We start from the raw sequence: 13041 nt of genomic DNA, 5'->3' as shown, positions 1-13041 counted from the left end.
GAGCCAATGCTTCGGTCAGAAAGAAGCACCACATGGTGAAACTGAGCAGAGGCATGAGAGAGGATCTACTAATGTGGGCGGACTTTTTGGACAACTTTAATGGGTCTGTCATCTGGCGCGCACCTTGGGATAACAGCGCAAAGTTGTCGTTGTTTACTGACGCGTCTGGAAGGGTAGGGTTCGGGGTTATCCTGGACAGGGAGTGGTGTGCTGAGAGGTGGCCTAACTCTTGGCAGAAGAGAAAGATCACTTCCAAGATCACTGTGTTGGAACTCTTCCCCATAGTACTAGCTTTCCACCTTTGGCTGGGGGTGCTGGCATCGAGGAAGGTCCTGTTGTGGTCCGATAACCTAGTGGTTGTCCAAGCGATCAACTCACACTCAGCGAGCTGCCCCCTGGTGCTGTGCCTGTTGAGAGAGCTGGTGAGGGCATGCCTGAAAAATAATGTGGACTGCAGGCCTGCCACATTCAAGGGGTGCAGTACGTGGCTGCTGACGCTCTCTCTCGTATTCAGTCGTGCTGTTTACGGGAGGCGTGGACGAGAGCGAGAGAGGAGATGACCCCTTTCCCACAACACCTGTGGCTTCTTCTGCAGTGGATGAGGGGTTTGGGTGAGCTGTCTCTGGCACCAAGGACGGTGAAGCGCTACAGGACTTGTGTGGACAAAGTTTGTGCGACTATGGGAGCGTGGGAGGATGAGGAGTCATATCTGGAGCTCAGAGTACAAAAATGTATCCTGTGGGCTAAGGACGGTGGAAAATCTCAGTCATCACACCAGGTTGAGAGGACAGAGTGACCCTACCAAATCCTTTGTAATCAGAGCTGCACTTAAGGGATGGGCAAGGAGTGAACCGTGATCCTCGGACAATAGGTCCCCCATCAGTTTCACGATCCTGCAAGGGATGCTGGACAGCATGCCCAGGGCCACCCGCTCTGGGTATGAGGCATCTCTATTCTCTGCTAGTTTTGCGCTGGCCTTTTTCGGGGCCTTTAGGATTGGGGAGCTAGTGGCTAGAGCCAAGCAGGACACCTCGGAGGTGGCTTTGAATATTAAGGACATTACCATTTGCACGTCATGTCTCAGGATAGTGGTGAGACAGTCTAAAACTGATCAGGCAGGGGAAGGTAGAGTGGTCCTGTTACAGGGACTGGGCGACCCAAGGTATTGTCCTCTGCTCTTGGTCAAGGCTTATTTGGCCCTCCGCCTGGGGATTGTGGGGGTACCTCCTTGTGCATGAGGACGGGTCTCCGGTTACGAAGTTCCAAGTAGACCACATTATGCAGGCGTGCTTACAATTTTCAGGACAGGCAGGGGTGGCCAAGAGATTCAGTAGCCACTCTTTCAGGATTGGGCGGCAACCACAGCCTTCCTATCAGGGATGCTGCCAGAGCGAATTAAGCCGGTGGGGCGCTGGGAGTCTCAATGCTACAAGCGATATATAAGGCCTTGAGCGGAAGGGTGTGGCGAAAGGACCCTTCGGCCCAATGTTCCAACTGGCATTTATGTGTATAAGGGTGTACAGTTTTGGCCCTGGTTGCCAAGTGAGGTTGCAGTGATGTGGTTTGTTGTGCAATGTAGACTAGTAGTGTGTAAACGTTTACAATAAATATAGTTTACAAACACAACATCTCTTTATTTACCAGGAACCAAGGTCTGGGTAATTGGCCATTCAAGCATCGATAAAGTGGCACGGTGAGCTGAGAACAGAAAGTGGCGTCATGGCTTCTCCGCCACCGAGATAACGTGGCTAGGTTACCCGGGTATGCACTGGAACGAGCTGATGAGGAAACTGCAGCAGAGACTTGGGGGTGGGATCGCTCCACCTCCTATTCTGGTCATACACTTGGGAGGGGATGACCTGACTGCACTGGGGAGGAGAGTACTGCTTCGGAACATGAGGGACACCATGTGTCATGTGAACTGTGGTGGTCTGAAATTACACCTCGCACAGTGTGGCAAGGAGCCCGATCTGGGGACGCAATTGAGATCTCACGTAGGAGAGTGAACAACGCCATGCGTAAATTCATGGAGCAAAGGTGATTTGGCTTTATCAGACATGGTTTACTTCATGCCAAGTCTACTGGATGCTGGGAGGTGGATGGGGTTCACCTCTCAAGGGTGGGCATGGACTTATTCTTGCTGGACCTTGGGGAGGCATTGGAAGCAGCAGGATGTAAGTAGGAATATTTGCCTTGGTGGGGGCCCTGGTTGTGACGGTGGCCACCCTCAGAGCTGTGGAGGAGTTACAGGGTGATCCAGAGTCTGCAAGGTACAGAAGGGTACTATATGCAGCAGCACAACAAGGGTGCTAAGCCAAGGATACCCGGGGATGTCTTAGCGTTGTCCCTTGGAAGAACGTCTGCGCCCTGTTAGTCCAACGGGCAGTTGTGGGGCTGAGCAACTGGGGGCTGCCTGGAATGCTCCGCCCACCTTTTGGGGGGCATGAGTAAGGGCGTGGACTGGCGGTCCACTGATGGGAGGGGTGGCCCCACCCAAAATTGGTAACCACCGATTGGCAACGGCCACGGTGTAATTTGGCTCATCAGGCGGGCAGGCAGCTTGGGGGCAGTAGAATGTTTATTCAGGTGGGGCAGACTAATTGGTGCTCCTATATTTGACATCTGATCTTCATGTAAAGTGGCTGAGGTATGGATTAGAGGTGCCAGGGTGCAACTGGATTTTACATCCACCCACCCAGACGATAATTAAACACTACTGCTAGGGGATCACTGAAGAAGAGGGGATTATAAAACCAAAACCAACTAACTGTTAATAGGAAGATCAAAGAGTTCTTTCAAAATGACTATGTTATGTAACCAATCTGTCGTAAGTACCTGGGAATGTAGACCAAGGGCTGGAATACGCATAGCCATCAGTACGCGGCATATCATTGCTAACCCATAATCCAGATTCAAGCCTATGCATATTTTATAATACAAAATATTTCAGCAGGGCTAGGTGAGACCCCACATGTTTCCCTTTGGAAAAAATTAAAGTTGTAGGTTTATTGAATAAGGTAATTGTTTAACTTGCAGACAATTTTTGGGTAGCCATCAATGAAGTGACATAAGCTGACTGCCTGAGTCCCTAATAATTTTTTAGCGTCGGGTATAGTGCATTTTGGAGTTCACTCCACATCTGCGAATGGAGCAGGCAAAGGAAAGCTAGATCAAGGTATGGGGTACACACAGCCCTCACACAGATGTTGGCATTATAAACTGTATAGTTTGTAATAACATTCCAAGCAAATACATTTTCAGATGTATTAATGGATACCTGCAAGTCCGCTTACCTACCATAAAGAATCAAGCAACATGTTTCAATCCAAGGTGAATTTCAAACTAAAGTCTCATGTCTATGTAAAGAGATGTTAATGATAGTGGGTATAATTTATGTGGCAAGCTAAATGCTTAGGCAGATCTCCTTGACATCTATAATGTATAGTCAAACACCTTTCGGCTAGGCCAGCACATAAACTGAAACATGTTGATGGTCGTCTAAAAAGCATGTTATTCTCTCAATGCCCTCAATTCGGAATGTTCCCGGCATGATATTCACACTTGCCCTTCTTCCTACTTTTGCTCTTTCTTTCCATGTATAGCCAGACACTTTGATCATGAGCTAGTACCTCATTCCCCAATATCCTTCTTGCCCCTCTAAAATGCATCTGTGAGGCTTGAGGTCTTGCAATGGCAGCATTGTAATTCTTCTACTCACAGCACTAGTAATTGTTTTCCTAAAATACATTTTTAATGTTGAAAGTTTTTGTTTTAGATGAAACACGATTTAATTTATTTTCTTATGCATCACTTACAAAGTATTCGTTTTCAAAGTAAGGAAGTCAGAATGACGAGGTTGTGCTAAGGTGAAGTGACTTCAAACTCCTTGGGTACCCTCAGTCAATTGCCACCACAAATAGATTCCTGATGTTCATGATATTCTGGGGAACTTGAGCACAGGAATGATTGAGCCAGAGTGACTGGGAAAAGACCCCTTGGGTAAAACTTTAACGAATCATGGGGATCTTAGAATGTATTGTTCAACCAATGATCAGGGGGATACATGGACTTACTCTGGCTCTAAATGGTTCAGCATATATCTTGGGTAACATTGAACTGTCTGTCATTTGCTAAATAATTTGGGTTCAGAATCTGACTGAATCAAATTGTGTTATTTCCATCATTATTGCTCCTACTAATACCTCTTATTTCCATTTCTTGGTTGTAAATAGCAATAATTATGACTAGCCTCTTTCTCAGTTCCTTTTTGCAGGATTGTGGATTTGATGGGATCTTTTAGCTCGTATAGCAAAGCCTCAGGTTCTCAGTTTGAGGTTCTTGATCAAAGCACCACTAGTTTAACTTCTGATTCCACTGCCAACCCCTTTATCTCTGCTATCACTACAACTGCTTCCGTGGACAGTATTTATTCTAATCCAGCAAGTGTTACAGCACTCTCTACTGGGCTAACTCATTCAAATAAAACCTCAACACCCTCCAACTCTCCCAGAAACCATGTTAAAAGCACAGCTTCTGTTCCTAAAACTGAGTCTGCAGCCACCTTCAGAACTTCTAAGTCAGCAGGCGATGGGTCTACTGTTATGACTGCTGCTACCACAACTTCTGCAGGTTTACTGGAATTGCCTGACCCAGTCCCCAGCTTCTTGGAAGAAGCTCCAGCAAGGGCAAGACAGCCTAGAAATAGGAGATCAGCCATGGGAAGTTCCACCACCGTTGCACCAGGTATGTTTTTCTTTATGTTGTTTGTACTAGACTTTGGTGGAGTCTGCTGAATGAGTTACTGCATACAATCTACAAATGAGACACATACATTGGTTAGTGGGCAAAACAAAGAGACCCGATGGTCACTGTCCATGTTCCTTCCTGCTGACAGATGCTGCTAATGTAACAATTCTGAATGAAGCAGAGTTAATGTGGTAGTGAACCCACCCTTTGCATGTGTTGTATGAGATGTACTGGTTGTGTGGGTAGTTCTCCATATTGCGCTGTGCTGTAAAGATAGTAATGGAGTGCATATGTAGCACACCAGTATTCAGTGAGCCGTGCATTGCAATAATATACGTATGATGATTTTAAACAATACGTTTTTATTCAGAGCTTGTAAAATATTTAACAACATTGTTATTTTACTTTGGACTAAAACACAAGAACCAAACATCAGTGCAATTTGCTTCTGATGGGGTGGTAGTATCCCATTACCAAAATTCATGATCATGAAATCACTGCCCAGCACTGTTTTTGTTGTGTTTATACAGCCCAGGATACTTAATCAGACCTTTTGTATTTTTCATTAAACTTTAGTTGTCCGACCCATATCGGCAACTACTGCGAAAGACTCCATCAGCAAGATAGGTTCTTCGAGGGACGTGCTCTTACCTTCTGTCATTTCAGAAGGGGAAGTTGGAAGTTCCAGACCAGGTAAACTGCTTCCTTTTACATCTGAATGCCTTGTCTGTATATCATGTTTTCACATGCCCATGACTCAGAGATCTTCATTGATGCTAACTAGGGCTCCTATCCCCCATTGTGAAGTATTTTCGTGAAGCTGGGGTGTTTACATGGGGACCATTGCCCATATCAGCTCAGGTTGCACTAATGTTTAGGTCTACAAAGCTCTTCCCATTTGTACACATTACATTAGCATAAACATCTGCAATGGGTATTTTCACTGTGATAATCTGAGACCTGAGGATGGCGACTACCAAACAATTGAAAATCAAAATACGTATGGTCCAGTTAAAGTGATTAAATGTGTATTCTGCTTGACTGGAAATAATTAAATGTTTTGTTAACTCTTTGAGCCCTTGCATATGTGTACAATCACAATTCGGCTATAAATTTAAAAGATTGGGTGCAAGTTGCTCATGCGCTGATGTGCAAGAGTCCAGGTGGCCCAAAATAGAGGGGGTGCAGTTTGTAACTATAGTCTGTAAACCCAGAAATGGAGAATCACACACAATTTGATCATCACAGCACTCATTATCTTGTTTGCAAGATAGGATTACATTTGAAATATAAAATGCTAGTCTTTGTACACCTTGCAATTTGTACCCAGCATATAACCCTGTTTTGCCACACAAATTTAGCTTCCCAGATAGCATTAGTCACCGTAATGCTATCGGATGGGAGGTATTTCTATTTGCACTTCTCTACTACTCTTAGTAAATCAGCTGCTGTGTGATCACACCATACCTTATTGTCATATCTCGAGTGCAGCGTTCTAATAAAAAGATCCCTATTTTGGGATCAAATGTTTTTTACCTTCATAGTCACTAGTACTTACTAATATAGATGAGTTCTGTAGCCTTTTATTTTAAAATATTGTTTTTTTTATTCCAATTTGAACATTAGTAACAACATAATTTAAAGACATACAGCTCTATATTGTTGAGGGCTGTAATGGAAATTCTGCTGAAAAAGTCAAGATTCCCCAGACACTGGTTGGGACCCCTCCTGCGCTGCCATGGATTATACCAATGTCCAGAGTCAACTCTGCCGTACCTGGTGGCAGTACATTTGCCTAATCGTAATCTAGGTTAACTGGACTGCCACCATGTAAGACTGAGATCAGTTTATGAAATAAATCCATGGACATCGTGGTGGGATTTCATGAAAATTTGACTTTAGTGCTCCTAAAATGGTGGCATACTACACTCCCAGTATGTTAGAGGGGCTGCTATGTAGGCAATGACGGTGTACTCTTCTTTGAAGGACATCTCTAGTACCCCCATTTGATGGCAAACTTCAGCCAGCGTTACTGGTGGATTTTCTTTGAAATGTTTCTCCACCAAAGTGGCTCATTCTAAGGTAGATTTTGTCAGGTTTGTGTAGAAATGCCCGCTGTTCTGAATCTTGGTAGGTTAATCCTAAATATACAAACTTCACAGGGTGTAATTCGACCTACCTAGTCTACACTTCAAGCAAACTGGGAGTTAGAATTGAAAGGAGTGGGGAGATCTGTTTATAGCCCTTGTTCTAAGATGTATGGTATAAAATACCCCCTGCACTTCATTGTAAGGATATTACAAGTCACAGAGGAGTTCCGTGACCATAAAGAGGAATGAGTCCAAAAGGGCAAATTCCTTTGTAAGGTCATGGAACTCTAAGGTGACTTTCAATATCCTTATGATGATGGCATAGGGGACTTTATTCCTCCTAATACATGGTCACACCATATCCTGTCCCACACACATCTTAGATCCTTGGACGGTGCTCTTTCATATGAAAGAAATATGATGTGCGTACCATAGCTATTTGTTGCAAAAAGGTTTTATAATCAGTTTAGCGGAAGTCAGTTTTAAAAAAATCGGTGTCGCTCAGAATGTGTATTTTTTGTATTGGTATTTATATAGTGCAAACATAGCTGTAAAGCAGTAGAATGCTGCACACTGTGAGGGGTCGGGAGAAGATTTTCACGACTGAGTAAATCAAGTGGGGTTTATAGCAATTTATAGTTAATGAAAGCTATTGCAGTGAGAAGCCATCCACTATTTCAAAATGATTTAGCTGTTTAGCTTCTATATTTTGTGCTATTTTTGTACTTTTGTTAGTGTAAACAATATCTTCAGGTGTGTTTCTACATATATAGTAGCTGTTACCTTTTTTAGGTCGAGCTTTCAAGACCTCTTGTATATAATTTAGTATATACTTCTTTGTGAGTTTACTGATTTTTATTGGTTTGTTGCAGTGTTCTTTAAAACTTCTTGCTTGCTAGTGGTCAATCTATCCTATTTGTTACACCTTTTCAATCCAAGGAGTAGGGCCCCAGTACTTGTACCCTTCCACATGTTTCACCCTCCCTACTGCTTTCAAGCACCGAGCTGACCCGTCCGCCTTGCTAAGTGCTGTGCAAACTGCCTGCAGAGACATGCGGTTCCTCGTGTGTTTTCAACATGCCACACCAGCACTGCAGGGACTACATGCCCCATTGTGCCCAGCACCAGCTCGCTTCATCTTGTGACTCCTTTACATTTTCCCAACGTGCTTCTATTTTCACTTCTCCCAGTCAGAATGCATGCCTTTTGACTGTACTTGAAGAGGAACAAGCATTGGCATAGCCAATAGGTCTCGCCTTTGGGACCTTATAAGTGTTTAGCCATGCAACAGTTGCATAACAAAATACTTATAAGGTCCCAAAAGCGAGACCTATTGGCTAAGCCAAGCGGCCGCAAAAGTGATCGCGATCAAACATCAAAGCGGCCGTGCAACCGCGAAAGTGAAAGTAATCGCAGTCAAGCGCAGCGCGCGCACCCGCGCACATGCACTTTAGCTCTAGGCTGGCCTGGTAGCACTTTTGGAGCCCTCTCAAAAAGTCTCGCTAGATCAGCGCATGCGCTGGGTCAAGCGAGACCTAAAAATGGCCTCATTATAAATAGGACCATTGCGTGTAACTCAAACCTTAACCCAAAAAATAGTCAAGAAAGAGATAGCTCACGTACCAGCACCAAACAAAAAATTGAGATGTGTGCTACAAAAGTATATAACTTACTTCAATCTGGTCAGGCACTCAGTTTTTAAAACTTTGTGGGTCACGGACACCAAAGGGGCCCTATGAATAGGCACCTGTATATTTCAACACTGTAAACACAGAGAATGTCTGTTTGTAAATCATTATTTTAAAATGAAAGTGACACTTCTCAAAGAAACAAAATTCCACCTGGACCTCTGTCAATCGACGATTAAGGTTACATATTTTAAATCAAGAAACCTTTTGCTTATCAGCATGTCTGCTATATATTTAAAATTGCGAAGGAAAACTGCAAGAGCCTATCTGTCATCTAGTTTCACCTGAATGATGACATTACTGGTGTGTTCTAACATATTCAAAGAACGATTTAGATTTCTGAAACAGTTTCTTTGTTTGGCATGCCACACGAGCCTAATTTCTTAAATGCAAAGACAAATTCTGTGAACAGCACTGCTTTATAATGACAGCTATCAAGCTGCCTATACTCTTAATGCACTTAAAACGTGCTCAGAGTCCAATTCAGATACTGCAATATAAAATCTTTGCTATTTTAAAAGCACATTGAGCTTTGTACCATGTGAAATGTTGTGCAACTCAATTGTTTGACAGTATCACAATCGTATTTGTCTTCTATACCCTGCAGCTATGGAACCGTGGGTCGTGTAGGGGAAGACTAGCTGGTGCCGTAAATCACTACATTAGTGCTGCTGTTATTGCACTACATTTTATTTAATCATCTGCGGTCAAAAGGGCTCTCATTGCTCCTAAAGCCAAAGATGCACTGTATTGATTAAACTAGTTCACAAAGTGCAATTACACTCATTTATTCTAATCCGACAGCCCTAAGTGTTTATAGCGTTAGATAGCAGGCTTACCTAAATCAGAAAGGCAGTCGTCTCAGTCTGAATAGGACAAGACGCGCCGCTTAGTGAAATCTGTTGAAAACAAGGGAGCCCGCATTTAGCATAAGGCTAGTCAATTACACGGGATTACCTAACATGACAAAAGTTATGTATAACTCACCAAGCTTGAAATAGATTAGTCATGTCTGCAAACTCGTTCCCACGCTTTACTTTTAACATTAAAAGTGAAGCGCGGGTGCCGCGATTATACCAAAAGTAAAGTAATAGAAAAAACATCTATTTCTTTACTTTTGGTATAATCGCGGCACCCGTGCTTTACTTTTAGCGTTAAAAGTAAAGCGCGGGTGCCGCGATTATACCAAAAGTAAAGAAATAGATGTTTTTTCTATTACTTTACTTTTGGTATAATCGCGGCACCCGCACTTTACAAGTAAAGCGCGGGTGCAGTGATTATAACGTCATCGCGATCACGATCGCTGTTAAAGCGAAAGTTATCGCGATGACGCTCTCCTGAGTGCTGCTGGCTGGCCTAGCGCATGGCGGCTGCACACGTGCACGCTCACATGCACGCAAGCGCAAGGCCAGCAAGCAGCACTTAAAAAAGCGCATATACAAAATGTCTCTCCGAGCCAGCGCATGCGCTGGGCTCAGCGAGACCTAAAAAGGAGTTCGCTGGTGGCGCTTCTATAAATATGCTGCAGGTGGCGCTGTTGTGTGTCAACACTCACCCTTGTCCTTCCCGACTTGTATGGCACATTGAAAGAAATGTTTTTTTGTACGGTCTAGTGAATATGAGCGCTAAATCGGAAGGTTCAGTACTTGCTGTGAATAAAGCAGGGTTAAAAGTGGAAAAGCTAAATGATAAACCTCTTTTGCTGCTGTGCTACACCAAAGCGCTCCTTCGCACTAGTTAGACCCTGAACTCGCTCTTCGGAGGTTGTGCATGGGAGCAATAATCCAGTGTTGTGTAGGTCCTGCTTCTGAGTGTAGCGCAAGGATATCCTGGTGTATGGAACCGGGTGCTCTTTTGGGGCCAAGTGCACCATGGGCTGTCCTGGGACTCAAGAATGCGGATGCACCACCGCCTTAGCATTGTATCTTATATGAGCACCCGAGTAACCATGGAAGAGTAAGCAAGGGAGCAGCGGATGAAGTAATTGTTTCAAGATGGTACTAATTGTTCACAAGCCTCCCACAATTGACCCAGGAGGGTTCAGTCATTGCCCTTGCACTGCCTCCAGCGTCTTTCAGTGAGTAACTACACAACATCTCCTGCAGCTTATTTTAATTTTTTTTGCAGTTTTATATAGAGTAAACTCGACCTGAAGGTGTCAAAGTGCTTTACATGAGCACCAGTTGCGTTACAGATGGACACGTTCATTTTTAGGCACGGGGAGATTAAGTGATTTGCCCAGAATCACAGGATGGTTGAGCCTCCCTCCAGACTCGAACCTGGTTCCCCAGCTTCAAAGCCGCCCACCCTAGCTGTTAAGCCACACCCTCTCACGTGGTTCAGTTTGGCCATGGAGAGGGACAGGTAGGACTAAGCACAAAACCCTGCTGTATGTGCACATTGATAGCGTCACCAAAAGTCTGTTACAGTGCAGTCCCTTTCTGCGTGTGCCAGCTGTAGTTCTGCTGCTTACAGCGTGAGTGCCTACTGGTGTCTTAAATTTCTCTGCCTGCAACCACTATCTTCAAGGATAGGATGTGAGTGTGGAGCACCAGCAATTCACAGAATAAACAGTCAACCACTATTTCAAAGAAAAGAATCCGCGTGCTATGCTAAAACTAAGACGTGCAGCGCATCATGCAGACCAGTTGTAGTGTACTTTATTCCAAATGTATTGTTTATTTCATGACCACTTACCTACTTTCCAGAAGGTCATGCACCTGCGTATGTAACTACAGTTGTAAACATGTTTATTATTGAATATATGGCCCATGGCAGTGCTCCTGTTGGTTGAGATCAGATCGCTTCTGCTACCGCAGTTGCAGTCAGACCTTCAACGAAGGAGGACGCACGCCCATGGGTGCTGAATAATGGAATAAATCTGATTAAAGATACCTACTTCTGGCTTCCACTGTTAGTCATTTTGGTATCTTTACATTTGGTTACGGGTGGAGCAGTCACCTACTATTTTTGTGCTTTGTCTCATATTGGATCTTCCTCAGCTCTCTTCGGTGATTTTCATTGCCTGTCGAACATTGGTTTCCTGCCTGCACATCTCCGCTTTATACACGAGCATCCCCCAGGAAAATGCCATTGATGTAATTAGGAGGACACTGGACAAACGACATGCACCGGTGTGGATTCCAACTGAATATCTGGTCGAGCTACTAAAAATAGCAAAGGAATTACTTTGTCTTTCAAAACACATACTACCTGCAATGTAAAGGTGTAGCTATGGGGGCTGGATTCGCCCCCAGTCTAGCAAACCTCTACATGGATGACTGAGGATACACACCTATATGACCTCACCAACCCCTTTCTGTACAACATATCCGTATGGAAGCGTTATATTGACGATGTGCTGATCGTGTGGACAGGCACAGAACATACCCTAACTGAATTTAAATCATGGCTGAATGCACGTACGCCTAACATACAATTCACCATGTCCTACAACGAGGCAATTAGCTTCTTGGATATCACCTTACAGATCGAGGACAGAAGACTATTCACCACATTATACAGAAAACCTACAGAGCGCAACACCACCCTGAAGTATGACTTCCACCATCCAAGAAGTCTCAGAGACAATTTGCCATATGGACAATTTTTAAGACTACAACGGAATTGCTCGAAAAAAAGGGATTTTTACAAAGAGACAAACATTCTCATTAAAAAAAACGAGGGACTGTGGATATCCGAAAGGCCTGCTAAACCACTCTAGAAAAAGGGCTTGGTATCGCGCCAGGGAGACTCTCCTGGAGATACAACCACCAGCAGAAGACATTGAGAAATTAGTTGTGTAACTACGTTCAATACACGCAGTCAAGAAATAAAGTACTACTGAAATATTGGAACTTGATAAACACTGAAATTGGGATTCAGGAGAAACCTCTATTTGCCTTAAAAAGAGCCAAAAATATCCGACTATGTTGTAAGCTCCTATCTTGAAACTGAGAAACCACTGGATATTAGACAACAACTAAATTTACCACCACTAAGGGGTCATTTTAAATGCAGTACCTGCAAAGCCTGTGAGTTTGCAATGATTGGCTCATCATTTCAACATTTAGGTAAAACATACTATGTAAGGCAACACGGTAATTGCAACAGTCATAACGTCATCTATGCCATATGATTCCCCTGTGACAGACTCTACGTTGGCCAAACCACTCAAAAGGTCAAGACAAGGATTCTCCAACATCGAAGTAGAATCCGCTGCATGGTCCAGAGAGCTCCCCTGGTAGAGCACTTTTCCCAAAACAATCACAATGTGGACGACCTACAGTGGTGGGTACTGGAGAAGACCACCCTCCATCCCAGAGGAGGCAGCATACTCCAACTGCTAAACCCTTAAAGAAGGCAGAAGGATCCATCTCTTGGATTCAGTAAATACAGGGTTAAATGAACTTGAGGAAACATACAGACAAATGGTTAGACTTTAGGATCCTGGACAATCATCAAACCCTAATGTAATCTCTGTGTACACTTGCCATATATTCCACCTGCAATGCATA

At 43.9% G+C, this 13041-nt stretch overlaps 1 protein-coding gene across 1 annotated transcript in view; it reads left to right on the top strand.

Annotated features, from left to right (window-relative positions):
- Window positions 1–13041, top strand: part of PKD1L1 (polycystin 1 like 1, transient receptor potential channel interacting) — a 1386277-nt gene that overhangs the window by 595258 nt on the left and 777978 nt on the right. Inside the window, exons 24-25 of the mRNA XM_085607392.1 lie at window positions 4261–4743; window positions 5323–5439. Of these exons, the coding sequence (XP_085463518.1) occupies window positions 4261–4743; window positions 5323–5439 (600 nt within the window). The remainder of the gene's footprint in view (window positions 1–4260; window positions 4744–5322; window positions 5440–13041) is intronic.

This window comes from Triturus cristatus, chromosome 5_2 (assembly GCF_964204655.1).
Source record: "Triturus cristatus chromosome 5_2, aTriCri1.1, whole genome shotgun sequence".
Taxonomy (NCBI): domain Eukaryota; kingdom Metazoa; phylum Chordata; class Amphibia; order Caudata; family Salamandridae; genus Triturus; species Triturus cristatus.
The sequence above is the reverse complement of the archived record's forward strand: the minus strand, read 5'-3'. Positions and strand labels throughout refer to the sequence as shown.